Source organism: Aspergillus campestris (assembly GCF_002847485.1).
Source record: "Aspergillus campestris IBT 28561 chromosome Unknown P168scaffold_8, whole genome shotgun sequence".
Taxonomy (NCBI): domain Eukaryota; kingdom Fungi; phylum Ascomycota; class Eurotiomycetes; order Eurotiales; family Aspergillaceae; genus Aspergillus; species Aspergillus campestris.
This window is the reverse complement of record NW_020194343.1, coordinates 541,308-560,830: the sequence shown is the minus strand read 5'-3', so window position 1 is coordinate 560,830 and position 19,523 is coordinate 541,308. Positions and strand designations below refer to the sequence as shown.

The 19,523-nt window shown below is 58.2% G+C and overlaps 8 protein-coding genes across 8 annotated transcripts; 2 read left to right on the top strand and 6 right to left on the bottom strand.

The window, feature by feature from the left end:
• Positions 1-502: 502 nt before the first annotated feature.
• On the top strand, positions 503-1,367 carry P168DRAFT_328161 (uncharacterized protein; the record flags this gene model as incomplete). Its single annotated transcript, XM_024841327.1, has 1 exon — positions 503-1,367. The coding sequence occupies one exon, from the start codon at positions 503-505 to the stop codon at positions 1,337-1,339; it is 837 nt and encodes a 278-aa protein (XP_024691672.1). The 3' UTR covers positions 1,340-1,367.
• Positions 1,368-1,663: 296 nt separating this feature from the next.
• P168DRAFT_319621 (M protein repeat protein) lies at positions 1,664-5,505 on the bottom strand (the record flags this gene model as incomplete). Its single annotated transcript, XM_024840295.1, has 4 exons — positions 1,664-1,784; positions 1,867-1,937; positions 2,051-4,706; positions 4,796-5,505. 4 exons carry the CDS (start codon positions 5,503-5,505, stop codon positions 1,664-1,666), a joined length of 3,558 nt encoding a protein of 1,185 aa, XP_024691671.1.
• A 917-nt stretch (positions 5,506-6,422) lies between these two features.
• Positions 6,423-8,429, bottom strand: P168DRAFT_328159 (uncharacterized protein; the record flags this gene model as incomplete). The annotated part of the gene is made up of 2 exons (XM_024841326.1): positions 6,423-6,808; positions 6,863-8,429. 2 exons carry the CDS (start codon positions 8,427-8,429, stop codon positions 6,624-6,626), a joined length of 1,752 nt encoding a protein of 583 aa, XP_024691670.1. The 3' UTR covers positions 6,423-6,623.
• Positions 8,430-8,733: 304 nt separating this feature from the next.
• On the top strand, positions 8,734-10,270 carry P168DRAFT_238757 (phosphotyrosyl phosphatase activator; the record flags this gene model as incomplete). Its single annotated transcript, XM_024833629.1, has 3 exons — positions 8,734-9,371; positions 9,424-9,775; positions 9,839-10,270. The coding sequence occupies 3 exons, from the start codon at positions 8,734-8,736 to the stop codon at positions 10,268-10,270; spliced, it is 1,422 nt and encodes a 473-aa protein (XP_024691669.1).
• Positions 10,271-10,505: 235 nt separating this feature from the next.
• P168DRAFT_238641 (Saf4/Yju2 family protein) lies at positions 10,506-11,637 on the bottom strand (the record flags this gene model as incomplete). The annotated part of the gene is made up of 2 exons (XM_024833622.1): positions 10,506-11,231; positions 11,263-11,637. The coding sequence occupies 2 exons, from the start codon at positions 11,635-11,637 to the stop codon at positions 10,506-10,508; spliced, it is 1,101 nt and encodes a 366-aa protein (XP_024691668.1).
• Positions 11,638-12,161: 524 nt separating this feature from the next.
• Positions 12,162-14,874, bottom strand: P168DRAFT_238677 (beta-glucosidase; the record flags this gene model as incomplete). The annotated part of the gene is made up of 3 exons (XM_024833624.1): positions 12,162-13,745; positions 13,802-14,053; positions 14,110-14,874. The coding sequence occupies 3 exons, from the start codon at positions 14,872-14,874 to the stop codon at positions 12,162-12,164; spliced, it is 2,601 nt and encodes an 866-aa protein (XP_024691667.1).
• A 1,276-nt stretch (positions 14,875-16,150) lies between these two features.
• On the bottom strand, positions 16,151-17,420 carry P168DRAFT_345612 (uncharacterized protein; the record flags this gene model as incomplete). Its single annotated transcript, XM_024841868.1, has 2 exons — positions 16,151-16,806; positions 16,952-17,420. The coding sequence occupies 2 exons, from the start codon at positions 17,418-17,420 to the stop codon at positions 16,409-16,411; spliced, it is 867 nt and encodes a 288-aa protein (XP_024691666.1). The 3' UTR covers positions 16,151-16,408.
• Positions 17,421-18,027: 607 nt separating this feature from the next.
• P168DRAFT_255189 (S-methyl-5-thioadenosine phosphorylase) lies at positions 18,028-19,337 on the bottom strand. The gene is made up of 3 exons (XM_024834447.1): positions 19,204-19,337; positions 18,622-19,131; positions 18,028-18,556 (listed from the first exon to the last, which is right to left on the bottom strand). Exons 1-3 carry the CDS (start codon positions 19,325-19,327, stop codon positions 18,159-18,161), a joined length of 1,032 nt encoding a protein of 343 aa, XP_024691665.1. The 5' UTR covers positions 19,328-19,337; the 3' UTR covers positions 18,028-18,158.
• Between the last annotated feature and the right edge of the window lie 186 nt (positions 19,338-19,523).

Here is a 19,523-nt window from a genome sequence, read left to right as displayed (position 1 = left end):
CAAATACTCAGTGCAACATATATAAGTTACACCTGCACCCCTAGGAAATAACAAAAAAATAATCAAAAAATAATCAAAAAATAATCAAAAAATAATCAAAGTACATCCCCGTAAGTAGCCAAATTCAATCATCCCATACGTCAAAATCAAGACAGGGTAACGACCTCGACAAGTGCTGGTGGCGTCTGCACCGATCCTGCCATTGGACTGGTTTGAGACTGTCTTATCCATTCTATACAATCTGCTCTCTCTCTATATATATAATAAAATATATACAAGATTATATATACTGAGAATGTCCGGCACATTTTTCTCCTTCTATCCATCCTATCATTTGATTCTTGTTGGATTAAATTCCCGTCATGGTCTATATATCCCACTATATATCCTGGATATATCCCTTCACTTCCCAATATCCAACATCCAACATCTAACATCTAACATCTAACATCTAACATCTAACATCTAATACAATATCTAATACAATATAATATAATATAAAATGCCAACAATCAACATCATCAACGACTCCGACCACCTCTCCTTTGTCTCCTCCGTCCCCTCCTTCACCCCTCACCCTCATTCTCACTCTCATCCTCACTCTCATCCACCCCGTCTCCGTCACTCTCCCTCCATCGCCAACCTCTCCCGCTGGGTCGTCAATCGCATCTCTCGTCGTTCCTTACGAGAGGAATACACTGGGTCAGATAGATCGGATCTCCCCCATTATAATAATCACGATAACAATAACGATATCAATCCCAACAATAACCAACAAGATAATCCTCACCACACCCCTGGATACAATAGCCGACAACAACGACGACAACGACGACGACGACGACACCATCGCACCGCACCTCTCAAAGAAGAAACCAACGAAGACAACGACCCCGACGAACACGATGAAGAATCAGAAGTAGAAGACTCCGACGAAGAACGCCTCAAAGAAGAATACGCCGCCTACTGTCGCGCCTTTACCGGGTCCGGGTGTCCAGATCAACATCATCCTCCTTCTTCACTCTCCCAGTCGCGCTGGACCATGGAGGCTTCTGTTTACCCGGGGACAGTATCACGGTCGTCATCTCCGGGACTATCACCACCATCAGCAGCAGCAGCGGTAGGAAGAGAAGAAGGAGAGTACGGCGTGCCCAGTCCACACTTCGACCCTCTCAATGAATCGCATCCCCAGTTACAACCACCCCCTCGCATACTCACTCCCGCTCTCTACGTTCAAACGCAAGCCCAAGCTCAGCAGCGCAAACATCCCACCCCCGAGGACCGTCCCGTCCGGCCCTGGTGGTCCACGGCGCGGGGGTGGGTGTGCGCCCGTCCGTGACCCACGCAAAGGCCCGGGTCATACGCACATACCCCCTCTCGGGGCGTACAGACAACCCTAAACTCGACGCCACCGACAGCACAGCAGTCATCCGCTTAAGCCCGAAAAAGCATGGGGAAGACCCAAATGAAAAGAAAGAAGAAGGAAAAAGAAAAGAAGACAAAAAAAAAAAAAAAAAAAAGAATAAAAACAGGGGTATCCTGATTATCTGATTATACATACAATTCTTCCTAGCCAATACAACATTATCCGAATACCATCCTGTCCACTCTGAACAAAGGAAAATGAGTGACTCCTCCAGCCCCACCGGTTGCATCACCCCCCTTACTCCGGTCGCGTCTTCACTTCCGCGCTGGAGAGCACCCGCTCGAGCCCTGGCGTCGACGTCTGACTCCGCATGTGGGGAGTCCCGCGTTGGGACAGCTGCGTGAGCTCGCCAATCAACCTGTTTCCATCCGTCAGCCATTGAGTACAACTTACTAGAAACAGACCCAAAGAAAAAAAGAGAAAAGGGAAAGAAAACGTACCGTCGGTGCTCATCATACCAATCATCGTTGGCCGAGCGAATATGCTTAAGCTGCTCCTGAATGCTGGCCATCTGATAAGGAGAGAGGAAAACTCCGGTCAGCCATGGGCTCGCTGGTCAAGAGAACGGTCCCAGATCGAGGAAAAGGAAAAAAAGCCAGGATTGGATTGACGGGGAGTGCCCACCGTTCCCTCGATAGATGAACCAAGATCCTCACCTTCTCCGGCCGGACTGCCCGCCTCTCCGCCCGTCGTCGCCTTCTTCTCGTCCTCGGACGCCCATCGGCTGCCCTCCAACCCCACCGACGGATCTTTACCCTCGCCCTGCACCGCCCGCAGCGCCTCGAGGTCCGCCTCCAGCTCGCGCACGCGCTTGCGGCTGCTCGCGATCGCCGAGTCCACCTCGCCCAGCTGGTTCAGCAGCGACATGTTCTTGTCGATCTGGTCGTTGAGATCCCGCTCGCCTTCCGACAGCTTGTCGCTCAGCGTCTTGTTCTGCGCCTGGAGCTGGTCCAGCGCCCCCGTCGCCTGCTCGTGCTTGCCCTTCACCTGGTCTAGTTGCTCCTGCGACGCGCTGAGCTGCTGCTGGAGCGCCGCCAGGTCCGACGGCCGGTCCGCCGACGCCGCCACCGACTGCTCCAGTTCCGCCACCCGCGCGGCCGCCGCCTCGTGCTTCTGCGCCCATTCGGCCTTCTCGGCCTCCAGCTGGCTCAGGGCCGTGTGGTGCTGGCTGGCCTGCTCTTCCCGCGCCGCGACGGCCGCCTGCTCCGCTGCGGCGAGCTTCTGCTCCAGCTCCGCCACGGTGGCCGTCAGTCCGTCCACGGCCGAGTTATCCGGCACGGCCGCCGTCTGTGCTTCTGCCAGCTGGCTGTGGACCGCCGCCAGGGCCGCCTCGTGCGACTGCCGCAGTTCGTCGAGCTTGGCCGCGTGGGCCTCCTCCAGCTCCGCCCGCAGGCCCGAGAGCTTCGCGTCCTGGGTGCTGAGGATCGCCTCGATCGCCTGGCTGTGTTCGGCGTCGGCCTCGGAGGTGCGGGACGTGCGGGACGTGGTCAGCTCGGCCTCCAGCTGGGCCTTGGTCTCCGCAAACTCCTTCTGGAGATCGGCGACAGCCTGGTCCCGGGACTCGGTGTGGGTGGCGATCTCCGCAGCGTGGCGCTCGCGGGTCGACTGGAGCTCCGCCGCGAGGGCCTGGACCGCCTCCGCGTGGCTCGACTCCAGGCGCTGGTTCGTCGCCAGCAGCTCATCGTACTTGGCCTGGAGTTCCTGCAGGGCGTGCGCGTCGTCGGCGCCCGCGGCCGCCGTCTGTGCCTGCGCCAGCGCCGAGGCATGCTCGGCCTTGAGCGTGTCGAGCGCCTGGGCGTGTCGCTCCGCCGCGGTCGCAGCGTCCGCCCGCTGAGCCTCGAGGGCCTGCTCGGCTGCGGCGACCTGGTCCTCCAGGGCCTTGCGCTGACTGGCCTGCTCGGCATCCCTGGCCTGGGTCTGGGCCTCAAAGGCGACGAGGCTCTGCTGGAGGGCCTCGGCCTCAGCCTGCTTGCTCTGGATTTCCGACTCGAAGGTCTTCATCTCGCTCCGATCGGCCGACAGCTGCGACTCCAAGGCGCCCACCTTCTCCTTGAGCGACTCGATCTCCTGCACAGCCACGGCCTCGGCCTCGTGGGCCCGGTCCTCCCCAACCTGCTGCGCGGACTGCTCGGACGCGTCCAGCTTCTGCTGCAGCGACTCCAGCTCCGCGCGGTGCGTCGCCTGAAGCTCGGCGAGGGCCTCGTCGCGGCCCTCGGCAGCGTGGGCCTCGGCCGCATCCAGCGCGTCCCGGAGCTCCTGCAGCTGTTGCGCGTGCGAGGTTCCGGCCGACTCCGCCGAGGCCGCCGCGTCCTTGGCCGTGGCCAGTTCCTCGGCGTGGGACGCAGCCGCGGCCGCGACCGCCGCCTCCTGCTCCGCCTTCAGCGTGGCGACGGCGGCGTCGTGGGCGGCGTTCAGTTCCTGGATCTTCTGGTCGAGCTCCTTGCCGGCCGCGTCGCGGGCCTCCTGGAGCTCGGCTTGCGCCTTCTCGGCCGCCTGCTTCAGGTCGGCGACTTCCTGCTCCTTGCCGGCCAGGAGCGCGGCCGAGTCTTCAGTGCCGGTGGACGCTGCGTGAGCCGCCGCCAGCTGCGACTCGAGCCCGGCGACCTTCTCCTCGAGGGCGGCCACGGACTGCTGGGCGGCCTGCTGGGCGGCCTCGGATTCCTGCTCCTTGGCGTGGTGGAGCTTATCCATCTCGACGTTGAGATCCTTGATCACCTGGTCCCGACCCTTGAGCTCGCTCTCCAGGTCATCCAGCGCCTGCGCCTTGTCCTCCTCGAATCCCTTGGCGGCGGCCTCGTTGCGCTGCTTCTGGGACTCCAATTCCTCGGCGAGCCCGGCCAGTTGCTGCTGGAGGGAGTCGAGCTGCGTCTGGTGGGTCTGCTTCAGCTCCTCGAGGGCCGCCGCGGCCTGGTCGTCGCCCTGGGCGGCGGCCGCTTTCGCGGCCTCGTCCAAATCCCGGGCGGCCTTCTCCTCGACGTCTTTGCGCGCCGCCTCGGCGGCCTCGAGCTGGGCCTGGATGGCCTGCAGCTGCTCGGTGTGACGGGCCGTCAATTCCTGGAGAGCCGCGGCATGCTGCTCCTGGAGTTCCTGGGTCGCCGCCTCGCCGCCCTTGGCGTCGGCGGCGGACTCGCCGGAGAGCGACAGTTGCGTGAGGCGCTGGTTCACCTCGTCCAACTCGGTCTTGAGACCGGACACAGTGGCCTCGCTTTCGGTGAGTTTCGCTTGGAGCGTCTGCAGTTTCTCCTCGTCCTCGGCACTCCGGGCCGCGGTGGCGGGCCGCCTGGTGGCAGTGGTGGTTGGCCGGGTGGTGGTGCTCGTCCGCGCAGCCGTGGTGGAGGTCGCGGGCGGGCGGTGGTACCGGCAGTGGACGTGCGCGCGGCGGGGCGGGTCGCGGTGGACGGGGCCCGGGCGACGGACGACCGCTTCTCGGCGGTGGAGGAGGCGGCGACACTGGACCGGCGATCGACGGTGCTGGTGCTGGGCCGGGTGGACGGGCGGGTGCTGGCGGTGCCGGCGAGCGACATGCGCTTGGCGGTGCCGGCGATGCCCCGCTTCTCGTCGCCGGAGCTGGCAATGGAGCGGGCCTTCTCATCGGCGGAGCTGCTGACCGAAGCGCGCGACCGGTGGGAGGCGGTGGTCGAGGTGCTGAGCGGGCGGCGAGTCGAGCTCGTGGTGGAGGTGGTGGACGGCCGGGTGGGAGGGCGGCTCAGGGTGCCGCCGGTGGTGGAGGTGCGGGCCGTGGCGGTCTTGGAGGTGCTCGAGATGGAGCTGGGCCGCTTCGTCGCCGTCGTACCGGACACGGGACGCTTGGTGGCCGTGGTGGATTTGGCGGGGGAGGACTTGACATTTTCCTTGTCCTTGGTGGCGTCCGGGCTGGTGACGGGCTCTTCACTGCCGGAGAGGACGGTCGAGTCGACGGGGGTGGCCGGGGGAGCGGTGTCCGAGTCGACCTCGGCGGGCGCCTCGGTGGGAGCCTCGGTCGGGGCGGGCGCCTCCGTGGGGGGAACTTCCACGGCAGGGACCTCCGCAGGGACCTCCGCAGGGGCGGCGGCTGGGATGGGCTCTTCCGTCGAAGCCATCTTGTATTTGTAGAAGAGGGGGGGGGGAGAGAGAGAGAGAGTCAGAAGAGTCAGGGACTGACGAATCGGGGGAGGGGATTCTTCAGCAGGAATCTAGCGAAAAGGAGATTCCCGTTAGTCTGGGGGAACCCAAAGAAGAAAAAGAAACGAGACAGAGAAAAAGAGACAACGTCGCGTTCGGTTCAATACCGCGAGAAGGGTGAGTGTGTCGGCGTGCGGACGGACAATCAGGTCATTGGCAGAGAAGAGGGGACGAGAGAATCGGAGAGAGAGAGAGAAGGGAACCGGCGAAGACGCTGAGCTGGCCTGGAGTCGGAAAGCAGAATGACGATCGGCCGCCAGAGGCAGCTGCGATGGAGACTGTTCTCCTTTTCGGGACGGCCGAGATCCACCGGGGTTGTCAACACACGCTTCCTCTCACGATTGTCTTGTGTCTTGTGTCTGGAAGTATTCTGTCTGCCGTTGAAGATGACCTGTCCGTCTCGCGATACGAACTGACTGCGACGCTGTGTATGGAGAGGGGGTACTAGAGGGGGTGCTAGAGTGGAGGGTGATAGGTACCTGCAGGGGTAGTGTCGTGTGATTCCGGGGGAATGCCGATCAGGAGGGCAATGGAGGGGCAATTAAGATGAAAGAGAAAAGAGGAATGAAATATTAAATACAGTAATAGAGAGAGAAGGGGAGAACCGAAGAAACAGAAGAGAGAAGTAGATGGTTGGAGAGAGAGAAGAAGAGATGAAGTGAGAGAAGAGGAGAAGAGGAGAGAGAAAGAGAGAAAGAGAGAAAGAAAGACAGGAGGAAGAAGAAGAGGAGGAGAGACTAGTGGAAGGGACACCTCAGGCACGCCGGGTGATCTATCGATTACTTCGATATTATACACCCTATACACCTCTAGATTATATATATTGATTTCTTTTCTATACATCTCACCTGAAACCACTGAATCCCCGAATTTCAGTCATTGTTTGTTGTGGTCTCCTGAAACCCTCGTTCCAGGGCTCCACTTGTTCGACCCATGGTTCGTGGAGCTGTAGTAGTACTGCAGTAGTTGGAATACGATAGTAGGAATAATACAAAAATAGAACTGGGTATCTCGATCACCATCAATTCAACCACTCTCACTCCTCACGCACACTCAGGAGCCATCGCCATTTCCGTTGTCCCTCCATGCTGTGGAGCTCATGGTCGTGCTGCGTCAGGATGCGATCCCGTAATTGGCACGCTTGTTCCCGCAGTTCCAACGCGGTGCGACCGAGGAGTCGTCGACCCGACTGGGTGAGGATCCGATAGTATCGATCTGGGCCTGACATCGGTCAGATGGGCGCTATGAGAGAAGAAAGGCGGAGCGGGGACATACCTTGGTATCGCTGCAGACCATCCAGTAAAGCCTGCCCTTCGTCGTTCGTCCACGGCTTGCGACCATAAGGGAAAACCAGATCGCGGAGTGTGCCCCCTCCGACGGGGGCCCCGGGGCCCTCGAGGGCCTCCCGGGCCTCCCGGGCCTCCGGTTCCAACGCCCGCGACTCCAACGCCGCTTGGAGTTTGGCCAGCGACTTTTCCAACCGTCGCAGCTCCTTCTGTCGCGTCTCCATCTGCATCCGACCCGCCAACGAGCCCAGCCGTCGACAGAACCAGGAGAGCAGGGCCAACGCCCGACGGAAATGTCTTCGCGCCGCCGGATACCGTCCCCCCGCAATATAGTAGGCTCGGAAGCATTGCTTCACCACCTTGTAGGCCCAGTCGATCGCTCGGGCTCCAAACCCATCAAGAAGGTCCCGACGCTGTGCGGGTTCCGTCAGCTCGTAGATGACGTCCATGACCTGGTCCCCTTCCTGTTGGATCACGGCGAGGAGATCGTCGAACTGCGCCGCGCTCTCGGACGCGGGCGCATCGCCTTCCCGGAGCGGCGTAATGACAGTGCGCTTGTAACTATTTTGGAAGAAGTCGACGGCACCCTTGACATCTCCCAGGTAGTGCTCCACGGATGGCACCTTGGTTTTCCGCAGCGTCCTCACCGCGGCGGTCAGTGTCCTCCAATTATCCTCTTGGCCCCCCAGATGTTGCGCTTGGTCAAACCAGATCTCCTTGACCGGCTCAGGCGCAACCTCCAGGGCCCGATCGGTCGTTTGGGTCTGGTCATGGGAATCCGGAGATGGCTCGGGTTGCGCAGGCGACGACGCGCGCGGAGGGATCTCTATTCGTACGCGCGAAGGAGACCGAACCCGGCGCCGCTGACGACGGGATGTGGGACTAGACAGATTGTCAGGGTTGCCGCGATGGGGTGAAGGGGCGTTGGCCTGCTGGTCTCTTGCCGGCTGATCCCGATCGTGCGTATTCTGCGGTTCTCCATCCTCTCGCGGGCTTTCCATCGCAGCGGTCTTCCTTTTCTTCGTCGCTGTCTCGTGTGCCACCGCTTGTTGTCCATCTGGTGCCTCATCGCCCTCACTGTATTCCTCCAACGGCTCCTGGCTCACTTCCTCGCTTCCTTCAGAGCCTCCTCCATCTGATACCCATTCCGACTCCGACTCCGACTCCGGCTCCGCCTCTGGCTCCGGCTCTTCCACATCAGGCGTCTGCTCTTGTTGCCGCAACGGATCTCGCAGCGGCGACGAGTTCTCCGGCGTCTCGTGTTGAAGCCGCCTCGATCGCCGCGGTGTGGGTTCTGCTTCGGGTATGTGTAGGGTCTGCGGTGGTGTGTGCCTGGAGGCCGGAGGGGAAGGCGTGCGAACTTCCGGCGACACAGGAATCTGCCAGATATCGTCCCGATTTTTAGGGACGTCTTGACTCTCTCCCCCATGCGTCGCGCGGCGGGAACTTCGGACGGGCTGGTCGCGTTGTTTGCGGCTGGTGCTGGGATTGTTGATGCTGTTGAGGATATCGAGCGCGCGTCCGGAAGCTCTGAAACTGCGGTTTCTGCGAGCCATTTTGATTAGATTGAAAAGTTAATACCCACGTAGATAGTATGAAAGACTCAATAGCCAGACCCGGGCACCAGCCGGTCAATGGGGTGGAATTCACATAAACAAACAGAGAGAAAGAGAAAGAAAGAGCTCAGGCTAAAGCGGAGAAGATCCGCTCCCGTGATCGGGCTTATCGATAGCAGCGTCATCATTCTATACTCGATCCTTTTCATCTTCCCTCTTTCTCTGTTCTACAACTTTTTCACAGATCGGGATTATTCAATCTTTTCTCTACTGAATACTAATTACTCGAATACTATAATACAAAATGGCCACGGACAATCCAGTCCGCGTTCTCCTCCCCCTCGCTCCCGCCGACGCCGAGGGGCACCGATTCATCAAGCCTACCAAGCGAATCCACGAACACCCCGACGTGTCCGACTTTCTCTGCTCGCGCGCCTACGTCGATCTAATGACATTTCTACTGCAATTGAATCGGTCGATGCTCCCTCGCAAGCTCCCAGACGGCAGCGTCCAGGCGTGGCCGCTGAACTCGGACGCCGTGGGGTTCTCCGCTCCCGTCCGACAGCTGCAGCTGCTACTATCCAAGCTGGAGGGGACCCTGTCTGAAGTCCCACCCGACACCGGTCCGCGTCGTTTCGGCAATGTCAGTTTTCGCAAGTGGTATCAGATCGTGGAGAGCCGGGCGACGGACCTGCTGGAGGAATGTCTGTCGGGGGAAATGCTGCATATGCGTTCTGCGTTGGACCCCGAGGGTCCTACCGCGGAGGAGGAGCTGAAGGCGTACTTTCTGGGCAGCTGGGGTAGCCCGCAACGTCTGGACTATGGGACGGGACACGAGTTGAGCTTTCTGGCGTTTCTGGGTTGCATCTGGAAGCTGAATGGGTTTCCGAAGAGTGGTCCTGGGGTCGAGGAGAGGGAGATTGTCCTGGGAGTGATGCAGCCGTTCGTCCCCTCTGATATATCCCCCTTGGTAAAGAAAGTACTGACCATCTAGATACTTTGAACTGGTACGCACCATCATCAAATCCTACACCCTCGAACCAGCAGGCTCCCACGGCGTCTGGGGTCTCGACGACCACTCCTTCATCCCATACATCTTCGGCTCCGCCCAGCTCGCCCCCGCCATCTCCGAATCCGACCGCGTCCCAGAGGAAGGCTCCTTACCAGACGCACCCGATCCCAGCGGTGTAGCCAAAGCGAACATCGTCGCGAGAGAACGCATCACAAACCTATACTTCTCCGCCGTGGGATTCATCTACGACGTCAAAAAGGGCCCCTTCTGGGAACACAGCCCCATGCTCTTCGACATATCAGGCATCCGCACCGGCTGGGCCAAAATCAACAAAGTATGTCTTTTCTACTCCCTCCCTAACCCTTTTTTTTTATTATAGATGGTTAATAAATCCCAGGGCATGATCAAAATGTACAACGCCGAAGTCCTCTCCAAATTCCCCGTCGTGCAACACTTCCCCTTCGGCTCCCTCTTCAGCTGGGACCGCGACCCCAACACAATCCCCCCACCGCAATCAGCACACACCTCGTCTACGTCCCAGCCTCGACCGAGCGCCCCCGCAGCTGCAGGACCAGGCACCAAAGCACCGTGGGCGTCGGCGACAGGGCCAACAACAGCGCCGCCTCCAGGCGGGACCACCGCGCCCTGGGCCGCCGCTCGAGGACCGGCAGTCCCCTCGTCCAGAGCACCAATGCCGACTTCGCTAACAGACACGTCTCGATTACCGCCTGGACCAATGGCGCCCACTCGCGCTCCATGGTCTAGTTCCCCGTCGCCGGGTCCAAGCCCTGATGATAGACCGGATGTGGTGACCAAGGCTCCTTGGTGAGATATACCGAAAGGGGCTCCGAGGCGCATTGCATATACCTACTACCTACCTACTACCTACCTACCACCACCTATAACACGAACAAGAGCCCTAATAATGCAGCCTCCACACGCAAGAGATGCAGCAACTAGATATGTGAATCTAACAGAAACGGGGGTATCATGATGTAAACGCCTAATAGTACACCAAATGCAATCCAAAAGGAGTCCAAGAGGAACATGAAAGGAAAAGAAAGTCACTGCGAATCCGACGCATAATCCACCAACGCCACAGGACCCGCCTGCTTCTCCCCAGACGCATCCTTGTCCGTATTATCGGACCCTGACGCGCGCTGTTCTGCCTCTGCATCTGTTTGCGCACCAGGACTCGTAGCGGTATTCGTCGCAGCTAGTCGACTCGTATGGTTCGGTTTCCGTCGTTTGATCTCCGGCCGCCACTCGCTGTCATCCGTCGCCAGGAACGGATCTACCGCGGCGCGCGTATTCCCCGTCAGCTCGCTCTGCAGCTGTGTCCTGCTCCTGGCGCGTTTATCCTTCGATCTTCCAAGACGCGGCGAATTAGCTCCAGATGACGAAGACGACGACACAGGCCGCTGATCAAACAGCGGTTTCGACCGCACCCCACCAGCGGAGGAGGCAGACGGCGCAAAATCCACCAACCCAGCACGCACCCGATCCCCCTCACTCTCATCAACAACCTCAAACCCCAAACTCATCTTCTCCGCCAACGCACTCCTCTCCCTCGCCCTAACCTCCAAGCTCTTCCTCTCCGCGCGGAAACCCTTCCTCACCCTCCTCGACACAGCATAAGGATCCGCCCAATCCCTCTCCCGCCCCCAATAAAGCTCCTCCACCCTCCCCCTCTCCGCCTCCCCAGCCTTCTTATCATCCACCTTCCCCTGCACCCTCTCAAACGGATCCCGATTATCAGCCCCAGTCCCAGCCCTCAACCTCTCCCCCATCTCCGCCAACCCCCTCACCACCCCTCACTACCCTCCCCCGCATTCTCCCCAGTCTCCCTCTTCCGCCCCCCTCAACAACAACATACGCCGTATTCTGCGGATCCGTGCGGATCTCAATCCACCCGCCGCACTGCGGGTGCCGCATCCGGAAACTGTAAATCGGGGTGCTGTGGTAATTGCCGATCTTCTTCTTCTCCGCGTTGAACCGCACGCCCTGCCCGATGAGCGTCTCATGCGGCTTGCACGTCGTGCACCACACCGCGAAGGGCATCTCGAAGCGCACGGTGAGGGAGCCCGTTTTGTGCAGGTTGCGTGCGCGGGCGCCGAGCGCGTGCTTGTTGTGCAACTTGTTGCCGCTTGTGAGGCCTTCTTGGTCCGGGGGGACGTATCTATATTGATGTTGCATTTGTTAGTCTGATATTTCTCTCTTGCATTTGTTTCGGATATCTCTTTTTCTAATGGGGACTGTTGGAAAGGTAGGAGACTGCATACCGTCCCATATCTAAAGCAATCAATCGCATATTAGTACCCCGTTCGATCGGCGGAAGTTATCGTGGGCGGGACTCACTAAAGCCTTGCATGTTGGGCAACGAGTTGGTCTACACCAACGTACTATCCTGTCTATATCTGGTTGTCTGGCTGGCTCCCTGGACGGCACCGAGCCAGCCGTGCTGGTCGAGAAGCAAGCAAGATGAGATCGGAAGATGGAGATGCGAGGATTATCAATCTAGTCGGGATGCGATGCGATGCGATGCGCTTCGGCGAGTGGAGGGTGGGGATTCTGCCACCGCCTGCCTGATTTACTTTCTGATATCATAGTACGGTCTGGGAAGTATAGGCAGCAAGACTGAGTGAGATCAACGATGTTATTTGGTACAATTATGAAATTATATAACTATGTCCATACTAGGTATCAAAATGGTAATGAAGTTACAAAGTCGAGCACTTATCCCCCACCTTGCACACTACGCGCTCATCGGCAACACTCTCTCCCACGTAGATGTTAACGCCCTCGCCGTTAACAGGCACCTGCCAGTCCTGCACGATAGCGTTCCACACGCTGACGTCCTTGCGGGTGACCTCAAGGGTCACGATCTCGCTCTCTCCAGGAGCCAGCGTCTTAGTCTTCTCGAACTGGCGCAGCTGGCGGGAGGGCGTGTCGACGCCGAGGTCCGTAGGCAGCTCGACGTAGAGCTGGGCCACGGCGCGGCCCGGGCGCTTCCCCGAGTTGGTGACCGTCACCTGCACGGAGTAGGCCACGTCCCACAGGGCGGGGTTGCCGCCGGCGCCGCCGCCCGCGCGGGGACCCGGCTTGGGCTTCGTGGTGTAACCCTCTGGGTAGGGGTATTTCTTGCTGGAGTTGGCGGCGGCGCCTTCGGGGTTGTCGAGGTAGGGGTAGAGGTAGCGCGTGATGCGGGGGAAGTCCTTGGGCCAGGCGACCTCGGAGGGGGCCGGCTTGGTGTCGGGGTAGGTGGGCGTGGAGCCCTTGGGGCCCCGGGCTGGCGGGTAGGCGCTGTCGAGCGGGGTCACGACGGAGAGGCTCGGCTTGGAGTAGTCGAAGGTGGTGTAGGAGAGGCCGTGGCCGAAGGGGTAGCGCGGGGTGACGTCGGCTTTCATGAAGTGGCGGTAGTCGATGTACAGGCGCTCGGTGTAGTCGTCTTGGATCTGGCCGAAGGGCTGCTGGATCAGCGACACGCTCTCCGGGTAGTTGTCCTCGCTGCGCGGGATGGTGTACGGCATGTGGCCGCTGGGGCTGTAGTCGCCGAAGAGGACGTCCGTCAGCGACCATCCGGCTTCCTGGCCGGGCAGGTGGGCGACGAGGACAGCCTTGACGGACGGCAGCTCGATCCACTCCTCCATGAGGATGGGGCCGACGGTGTGGACCACGACGACGACCGTGGAGAACTTCTCCGCGGCATCCTTGACGAGTTCGTCACCTTTGTGCCACGCCTTCAGGTCCGCCTTGGTGCGGTCTCCAGGGTTGCCGTCGACGATGATGAAGTTCTCGCCCGCATCGGCGCTGATGAAAACGACGGCAACGTCATCGGGGCCGGGGGAGACGTCCTTGGGGAAGGAGTCGGTGATGTGGAATTCGGCCTTGGAGGAGATGTTGGCGATGGCCTCCTGGGGGGTGACGAGGTACGGCAGCTTGGCGGTGCCGCTGCCCCAGCCCATGGTCAGGACACCGCGGTTGCAGCCCTTGTCGGCACACGAGTTCAGCCCTTGCGGGTCGGACCCCGCATCGGTGCCAAAGACGTACAGGGAGTCGTCCTTCTTCAGCGGCAGCGTCTCGCCCTCGTTCTTCAGCAGGGTGATGGCATCACGCGCCACGGCCCTCGCCGTCTCGTTGTGGTTGCCCTGCACATCGACATGCTCGTTGACCACGCCGATCGGGGAGAGGACCGCCCCGGGGTAGAGAAGAGCCTTATCGGCAGCGGTGTTGGTGGAGAAGTTGGGCAAGGGGTAGTCCTTGTCCTGGCCCATCTGATACCACGTCGCCACAATGCGAGTAACCTATGCAGCACATTAGCACCATAACGATTTCAAGGTTCCTAGCGGCCGAAACATACCATATCATTCAGACGATCGAGCGGGACCGTTCCATTCAAGACAGAGCGAGACATGTCGGAGCCCCAGTAGCTAGTACCGAACAGCGGGAGCGACCCATCACCGGGCATGCTCATATCCAGACCCGCCAGAGCGGAGGAGACACCGCCGTAGTGACCCAGCCAATCGGTCATGACGAAGCCCTGGAAGCCCAATTCGTCCTTGAGGATATCGTTAAGGAGCTTGCTGTTCTGGCTGCAGGAAGACCGATTCACCTAGTACGTTTAGCATCGACCCTCGTGTCTAAGAGTTAAGAGTTAGGCCAGCCTACATCGTTATAGGCGGTCATGAGAGAGCCAACGCCCGCTCTCACGCTCTCGGCAAACGGCCACAGGTAAAGTTCGTGCAGAGTGCGGTCGTCGATGTTGGACGAGTAGCCCTGGGTGACCACGCTGCTCATGCGGTGCATCTCCTGCTCGTTACCGATATAGTGCTTGATACACGCGATGGCGCCAGTGCTCTGCATGCCCTTGATGGTCTGCGCGGCCGCAATACCCTGAAGGACTGGGTCAGCGCCGAAGCCCTCCCAGTTGCGGCCTCCTCGAGGCTTGCGGCCGATAGGCCCGACCGACGGGCCCAGCAGCACGTTGACGCCCTTCCCGCGCGACTCCTCTCCCATGGCGACACCCCGCTCGTGCATGAGCTCCTTGTCGAAGGTTGCCCCGACGGTGATGCCGGCGGGGAAGGCCGTGGCGAGGTCGGTGTTGCGAACGCCCAGCGGGCCGTCGTTGATGCAGAGTTGAGGCACGCCCAGTCGCGATACGCTCCCGGTCTGTCCGCTGCAGCGGCCCATGAAGATTCCCGTACCCGTCGTCAGGTTCACCTTCTCCGCCAGGGTCATCTGGCTGACCAGCTCGTGCGCCTTCTCGTAGGCATCCTCCCAGTCGGAGAGCCATCCTCCCTTAGGGGCGGGATAGTACGGAGGTGAGTAGGCTTTGTCATCAGCGCGGACCTCCAGGTGTTTCGTGGTGGGCGAGGCTTGCGCCCAAGGGGCCAGCGACGCCGCAAGTGCCAGTGATAGCGAGAGAGCCACCATGGCGATAGTTCGTGCAAGAGTGCAAAGAAATTTTGCAAGAAGAACAATCTTCCCACCCCAGTGTGGGGTGACCCGAGCTAGATATATAGCTAGCCAGGTTCCGGGGATGACAGAAGTTTAGGCTGTAGCCCGCTGCAGGGGCCAGTGGGGCATGGGATTGCGATCCGGACTGGACGATAATTCGTGTGAAGCCCGATCAGGAGGTCTTGCGAAGGGTCAGCCACGCATGTACCCGTCCTGTAGCACTAACCATGCCAAGGATACTATGATAGTAGACGAAATGAATACAGGGAAGTATAGTAGCGGCCAGTCGCGTGCCAAGCGGGCCGGTCTCAGAGCGAAGCCGATCATAGCCAGGCAATCCGGATGCTGCCATGGCATGGACAGAGTTGGCGAGGATCAATTACCCAAATGCTAGGAAGTGTCCGGTATAGTAAGGGGTTGACCTTGGTCTGTTAGTGGAGGAGGCCATGGGGAGTTGGGGAATCTGCAGAGACTAGACGGCCAGGAAGGGAAGACGAACGTGTCGATCATTGGTTAGTGGTTGTTAGTGGATCTGAGCTGAATGCAACGGTCCAACCCCGCAGGTAGGGATAGTATGATGGGCAGTCATGCGCAGATGCCAGAATGCCAATGTCGCTGTCACTATCATGGATAGCCTTGGTCCAATCTGACTGGTGACTATGAGCTGGACTTTGATTCACAACCCCAAAGACAACAACTGCGTTCAGATGCGATTATAATAGAAATCAACCCATCAATTTTAGCGAGTTCGGTTCGAAGAAAGTCCACGACGATCCCTACCTCGAATACGGCGAGGCATCGGACATTAAACACCTCTCCAGCCAAGATCGTCAGGGGATGGAGACCGTCGACCACTACCCCGTGGCGTGGATACCTAGTGACATTCCCCAAATAAATGTGATATTATGGACAGCCCATTTATGATCTGATCATCGTCGGTGTATTCTGGGGATTGGACTGGATTGAGTTTAAGACGGCGAATCAGCAGGAGTGGCCACGGGGAGAGATTAGTTCAACTGAATGACAGGTGAAATTGAGACAAGTCATGGGGACTCGATGCAGCATGAGGTCGAGTAACGTCGATACCAAGGAAGAGGGTTCCACAGAACTCGGGGTTGGATTGTTGATTTGGTTGATTGACGTGAGTTGGTGAGTTGAAGAAGAAGAGCCGAAGGGGAAGAGTGACATGTGATCTACTCTATCCTTCTATACTGCTTCTATACTGGGTTTTGTAGATACTCTTCTACATACACTTTCGAATACTCTTCTTAACCCTCTTAACCCTCTTAACCACTCTTCAAAATAATAAACATCCATTAGTTATAAGTCCTCTGCACCAAAATACACAGATAAAAAAAAGACAAAAAAAAAAGATAGAAAGAATGACAAAAAGAATGACAAAATGCCAGTCAAAAAGAAAATCATACCCAAGGCATAAAAATAAACCCACCCACTCCAAACCATCACTATATCAAGACCAAGCAAATCAATTAACCAAGCAATCAACCAATCAACCAACATGAGGCACCCAAGCAAGATCCACATAATCCTCCAAATCCAAGCCCTTCATCTTCGCCTCAATCTTCTGCAACACTTCCCCCGTCCGAGGCAACAACACGGCACAGCGACCGTGACATCCGTTCAGCTTATGGACGTGGGCACTGCAGCGCGGTGGTTCCAGCGTCGGGAGCGACTTGAGCAGACCGTTCAAGCTGTGCGTGAAGTACGGCGGGTCAGGCTGGGGATAGAGTTTGAGGGACGTGAGCTGGCGGAGTAACAAGCCGAGGATCAACGACGCGCAGTCTGGACAGCAGGTGGTGGAGTCGTCGAGCGAGAGGGCGTCAATGTAGTCGTAGACGGAGGTGAGGATCTCTTCCATGTATTCCTCTCGGGTTTTGGCGATGGTGTCTTCCTTGCGTTAGTTTACTCCTCCCTCTGCTTTAATAAAGGAAACCTATTGGGGGTATATAGGTATGTTGAAAGTGAGACCCACAGAAAACCTCCTCCGGAACAGGACTATTATCACAGCGAAATATAGGCGCCTTGGACTCACGGATAGCCAGACACGTAACAGCAGTAAAGAGGTCGTTATGACGAAGAACCCAAGCGATACAGAGCCAGTGCGGCACGTCGACAGTGTAGCTCATCGGGAGCAGGTCCTCCGCATTACGGATCCAGGTATCAGCAAATATCTCAACGGCTTCACTGCAGCCGAAGTAGTCTGCCAGATATGCGACCTTGTACAGCATCTCGAAGCCCAGGAACCGGGGAACCTTCCTGCTCTGGCCGTGGATGGCGCGCAGGATGAGCAGCAGGGGCTGCGTGATGTCGCCGCGGAATTCTTCCCACATGTCGGGGAGAAGTACCGTTTTGGAATTGGCGAGCAGTCTGCCGAAATAGCTGGACGCGAGGGCCAAGTGTTTCGACGAGACGCGCACTCTGAGCTGTTTGGGGCCGGGGCTCGGCTCGCGGTCGCTTAACTCGCCGTTGCTGTCGTGGGGACTGGAGTATGTAGAGGCCATGGTCAAGGCTGGGGCGTCCAATCTGGAAGACGAAGAGGGGCTCGTCGAGGGAGAACTGGTGTCGCTGTTGATGATGCGGTGCTGGCTTGATCGTCTTCCTTCTGAGATGTCCACCAGCTCGGACCAGAGCTTGCTCTGGGGATCTGGGATTGGGAGCCATCAGTAGGTGCCGGTTTTGCAGGACAGATAGGAGTCGGATGGCGCCCACCGGCTTTGACAAACCATAGGTAGAGTTCGCTTGCGCGAGACTCCACGATCATGAAAGCGTCCCCGGTGGGGTCTATCTCGTGGTCTTGGTACGCCATGTCTGGACAGTGTGCTGTGTGGTCGAGGTTATCTAGTAATTGTTTGGTGGGAGAGTATGCGGGCATCAAAAACGACTTTTCATGCACTAAAGATGAGTGTTTGCAGTGATCGCAATAAATGAATGTGTTGTGTCACAGATATGTGCAATGGATGAGTGTGCAAATGTTGACTTCATGTCTATTGCGATATAACCAGTCGTCCTTGCCAGATTGGTTGGTCAGTCCACGAGGGGCAGACCTATACAGAGACTGCACAGCAAGAGCTATGCAGCTGTCTAAATACACTCAGAAAAGTACAGTCCCAGAAATTCATGTAGGTAGAGTCTTTGTTCTCGTGAGCTCGTCATAAACTATGCATCTCTATCCCGCCATGGAAAAGTAACTCTATACAGTGGAAATTGCTGATCTAATCCCAACAAGACCCTCAACCAAATCATTCAAAGTAACCAGGGAAGAGCCAGTTCATCTTCTCCCGGGCCTCAGGGCTCCAGTACTCCTGGGCAGTGCTGAGCCCGAACTTGACCGAGCCCGCATAGTGCTTGGCCTGGACCAGATCCGAGTTGTGGTCCGCGGCCAGCTCGTCCAGCACGGCCGTGACGAAGCGCCGGGCGTTCTCGGCGTTGGACTTCATGTTGCCCATCACCATCTCCACGGTGACGTCGGCGGTCGACTCGTGCCAGCAGTCGTAGTCGGTGGACATGCAGATCATCTGGTAGGCGATCTCGGCCTCACGAGCCAGCTTGGACTCGGGAAGGCAGGACATGTTGATGACGCTGCCGCCCCAGGAGCGGTAGAGCTTGCTCTCCGCGCGGGTGGAGAATTGAGGGCCCTCTGCAGTAGATTAGTATGCTGCCAGAGGGAACTAGGCAAAGGAAAAAGGGAAAAAGAGAACATACCCATACAGACAAGAGTCCCATTATCATGCAGACGCACACCCTCACCATCAAGACTGTGCCCACAAGCCCTCACAACCTTGGCCATGTCCTCATCGAAAGGATCTCCAAACGGCACATGGGCCACAACACCACCCTCAAAGAAGGTGAACGGGCGAATACCCTTCGTGCGGTCAATAACCTGCGTCGGGACGACGAAATCACGGGGCTTGATCTCCTCCTGCAGACTGCCGACAGCGGAGAAGGCCACGATGGAGCGCACGCCGATGGAGCGCAGAGCGGCGATGTTAGCGCGCGCGGGGACCTCATGCGGCGCAATCTGGTGGTGCATGCCGTGGCGGCTGAGGAAGGCCACCGCGACGGTCTGGTTATTGTGGTGGCATTGGTGGTGGAGGATGGTGATCGGGGAGGACGGCTTGCCCCAGGGGGTGTCGACGTTCAGAGAGGCAACCTGGGTGAAGCCGGGGAGTTCACTCAGGCCTGTTCCGCCGATGACGGCGATGCGGACGGGGTCTGGACAGAATATCCGTCAGTATTTATTGACAAGCGAGTAGAGGCAATGTCCACGGTGTCCTGTTCACTCACCCTTGTAGGTATCGGGAAGGGCAGCCATTCTTTTCGCAAGTTGCTTAGGCGACTCGATACGTCGGAGGGGTTTAGAAGTGGTAGTAGCGAGACGACGGTGAAAAACCGAAGGGAATCTAAGCATGCAAAAAACCGCGAAAGAGATTTCTTAAAAAGAACACCAAGAATCAAGCGAACAGAGAAAGTCGGGGTAAACCAAGACAATTCCTTGATGATGGTTACATCCAACTAACCTAAAAAACTTGAGGCACGGGAGGGGTCGATTGCCCCATTGGGTAATCCCGCTTATCGGCCCCGCTGTGGGTGCCTGGTTCCTGAGG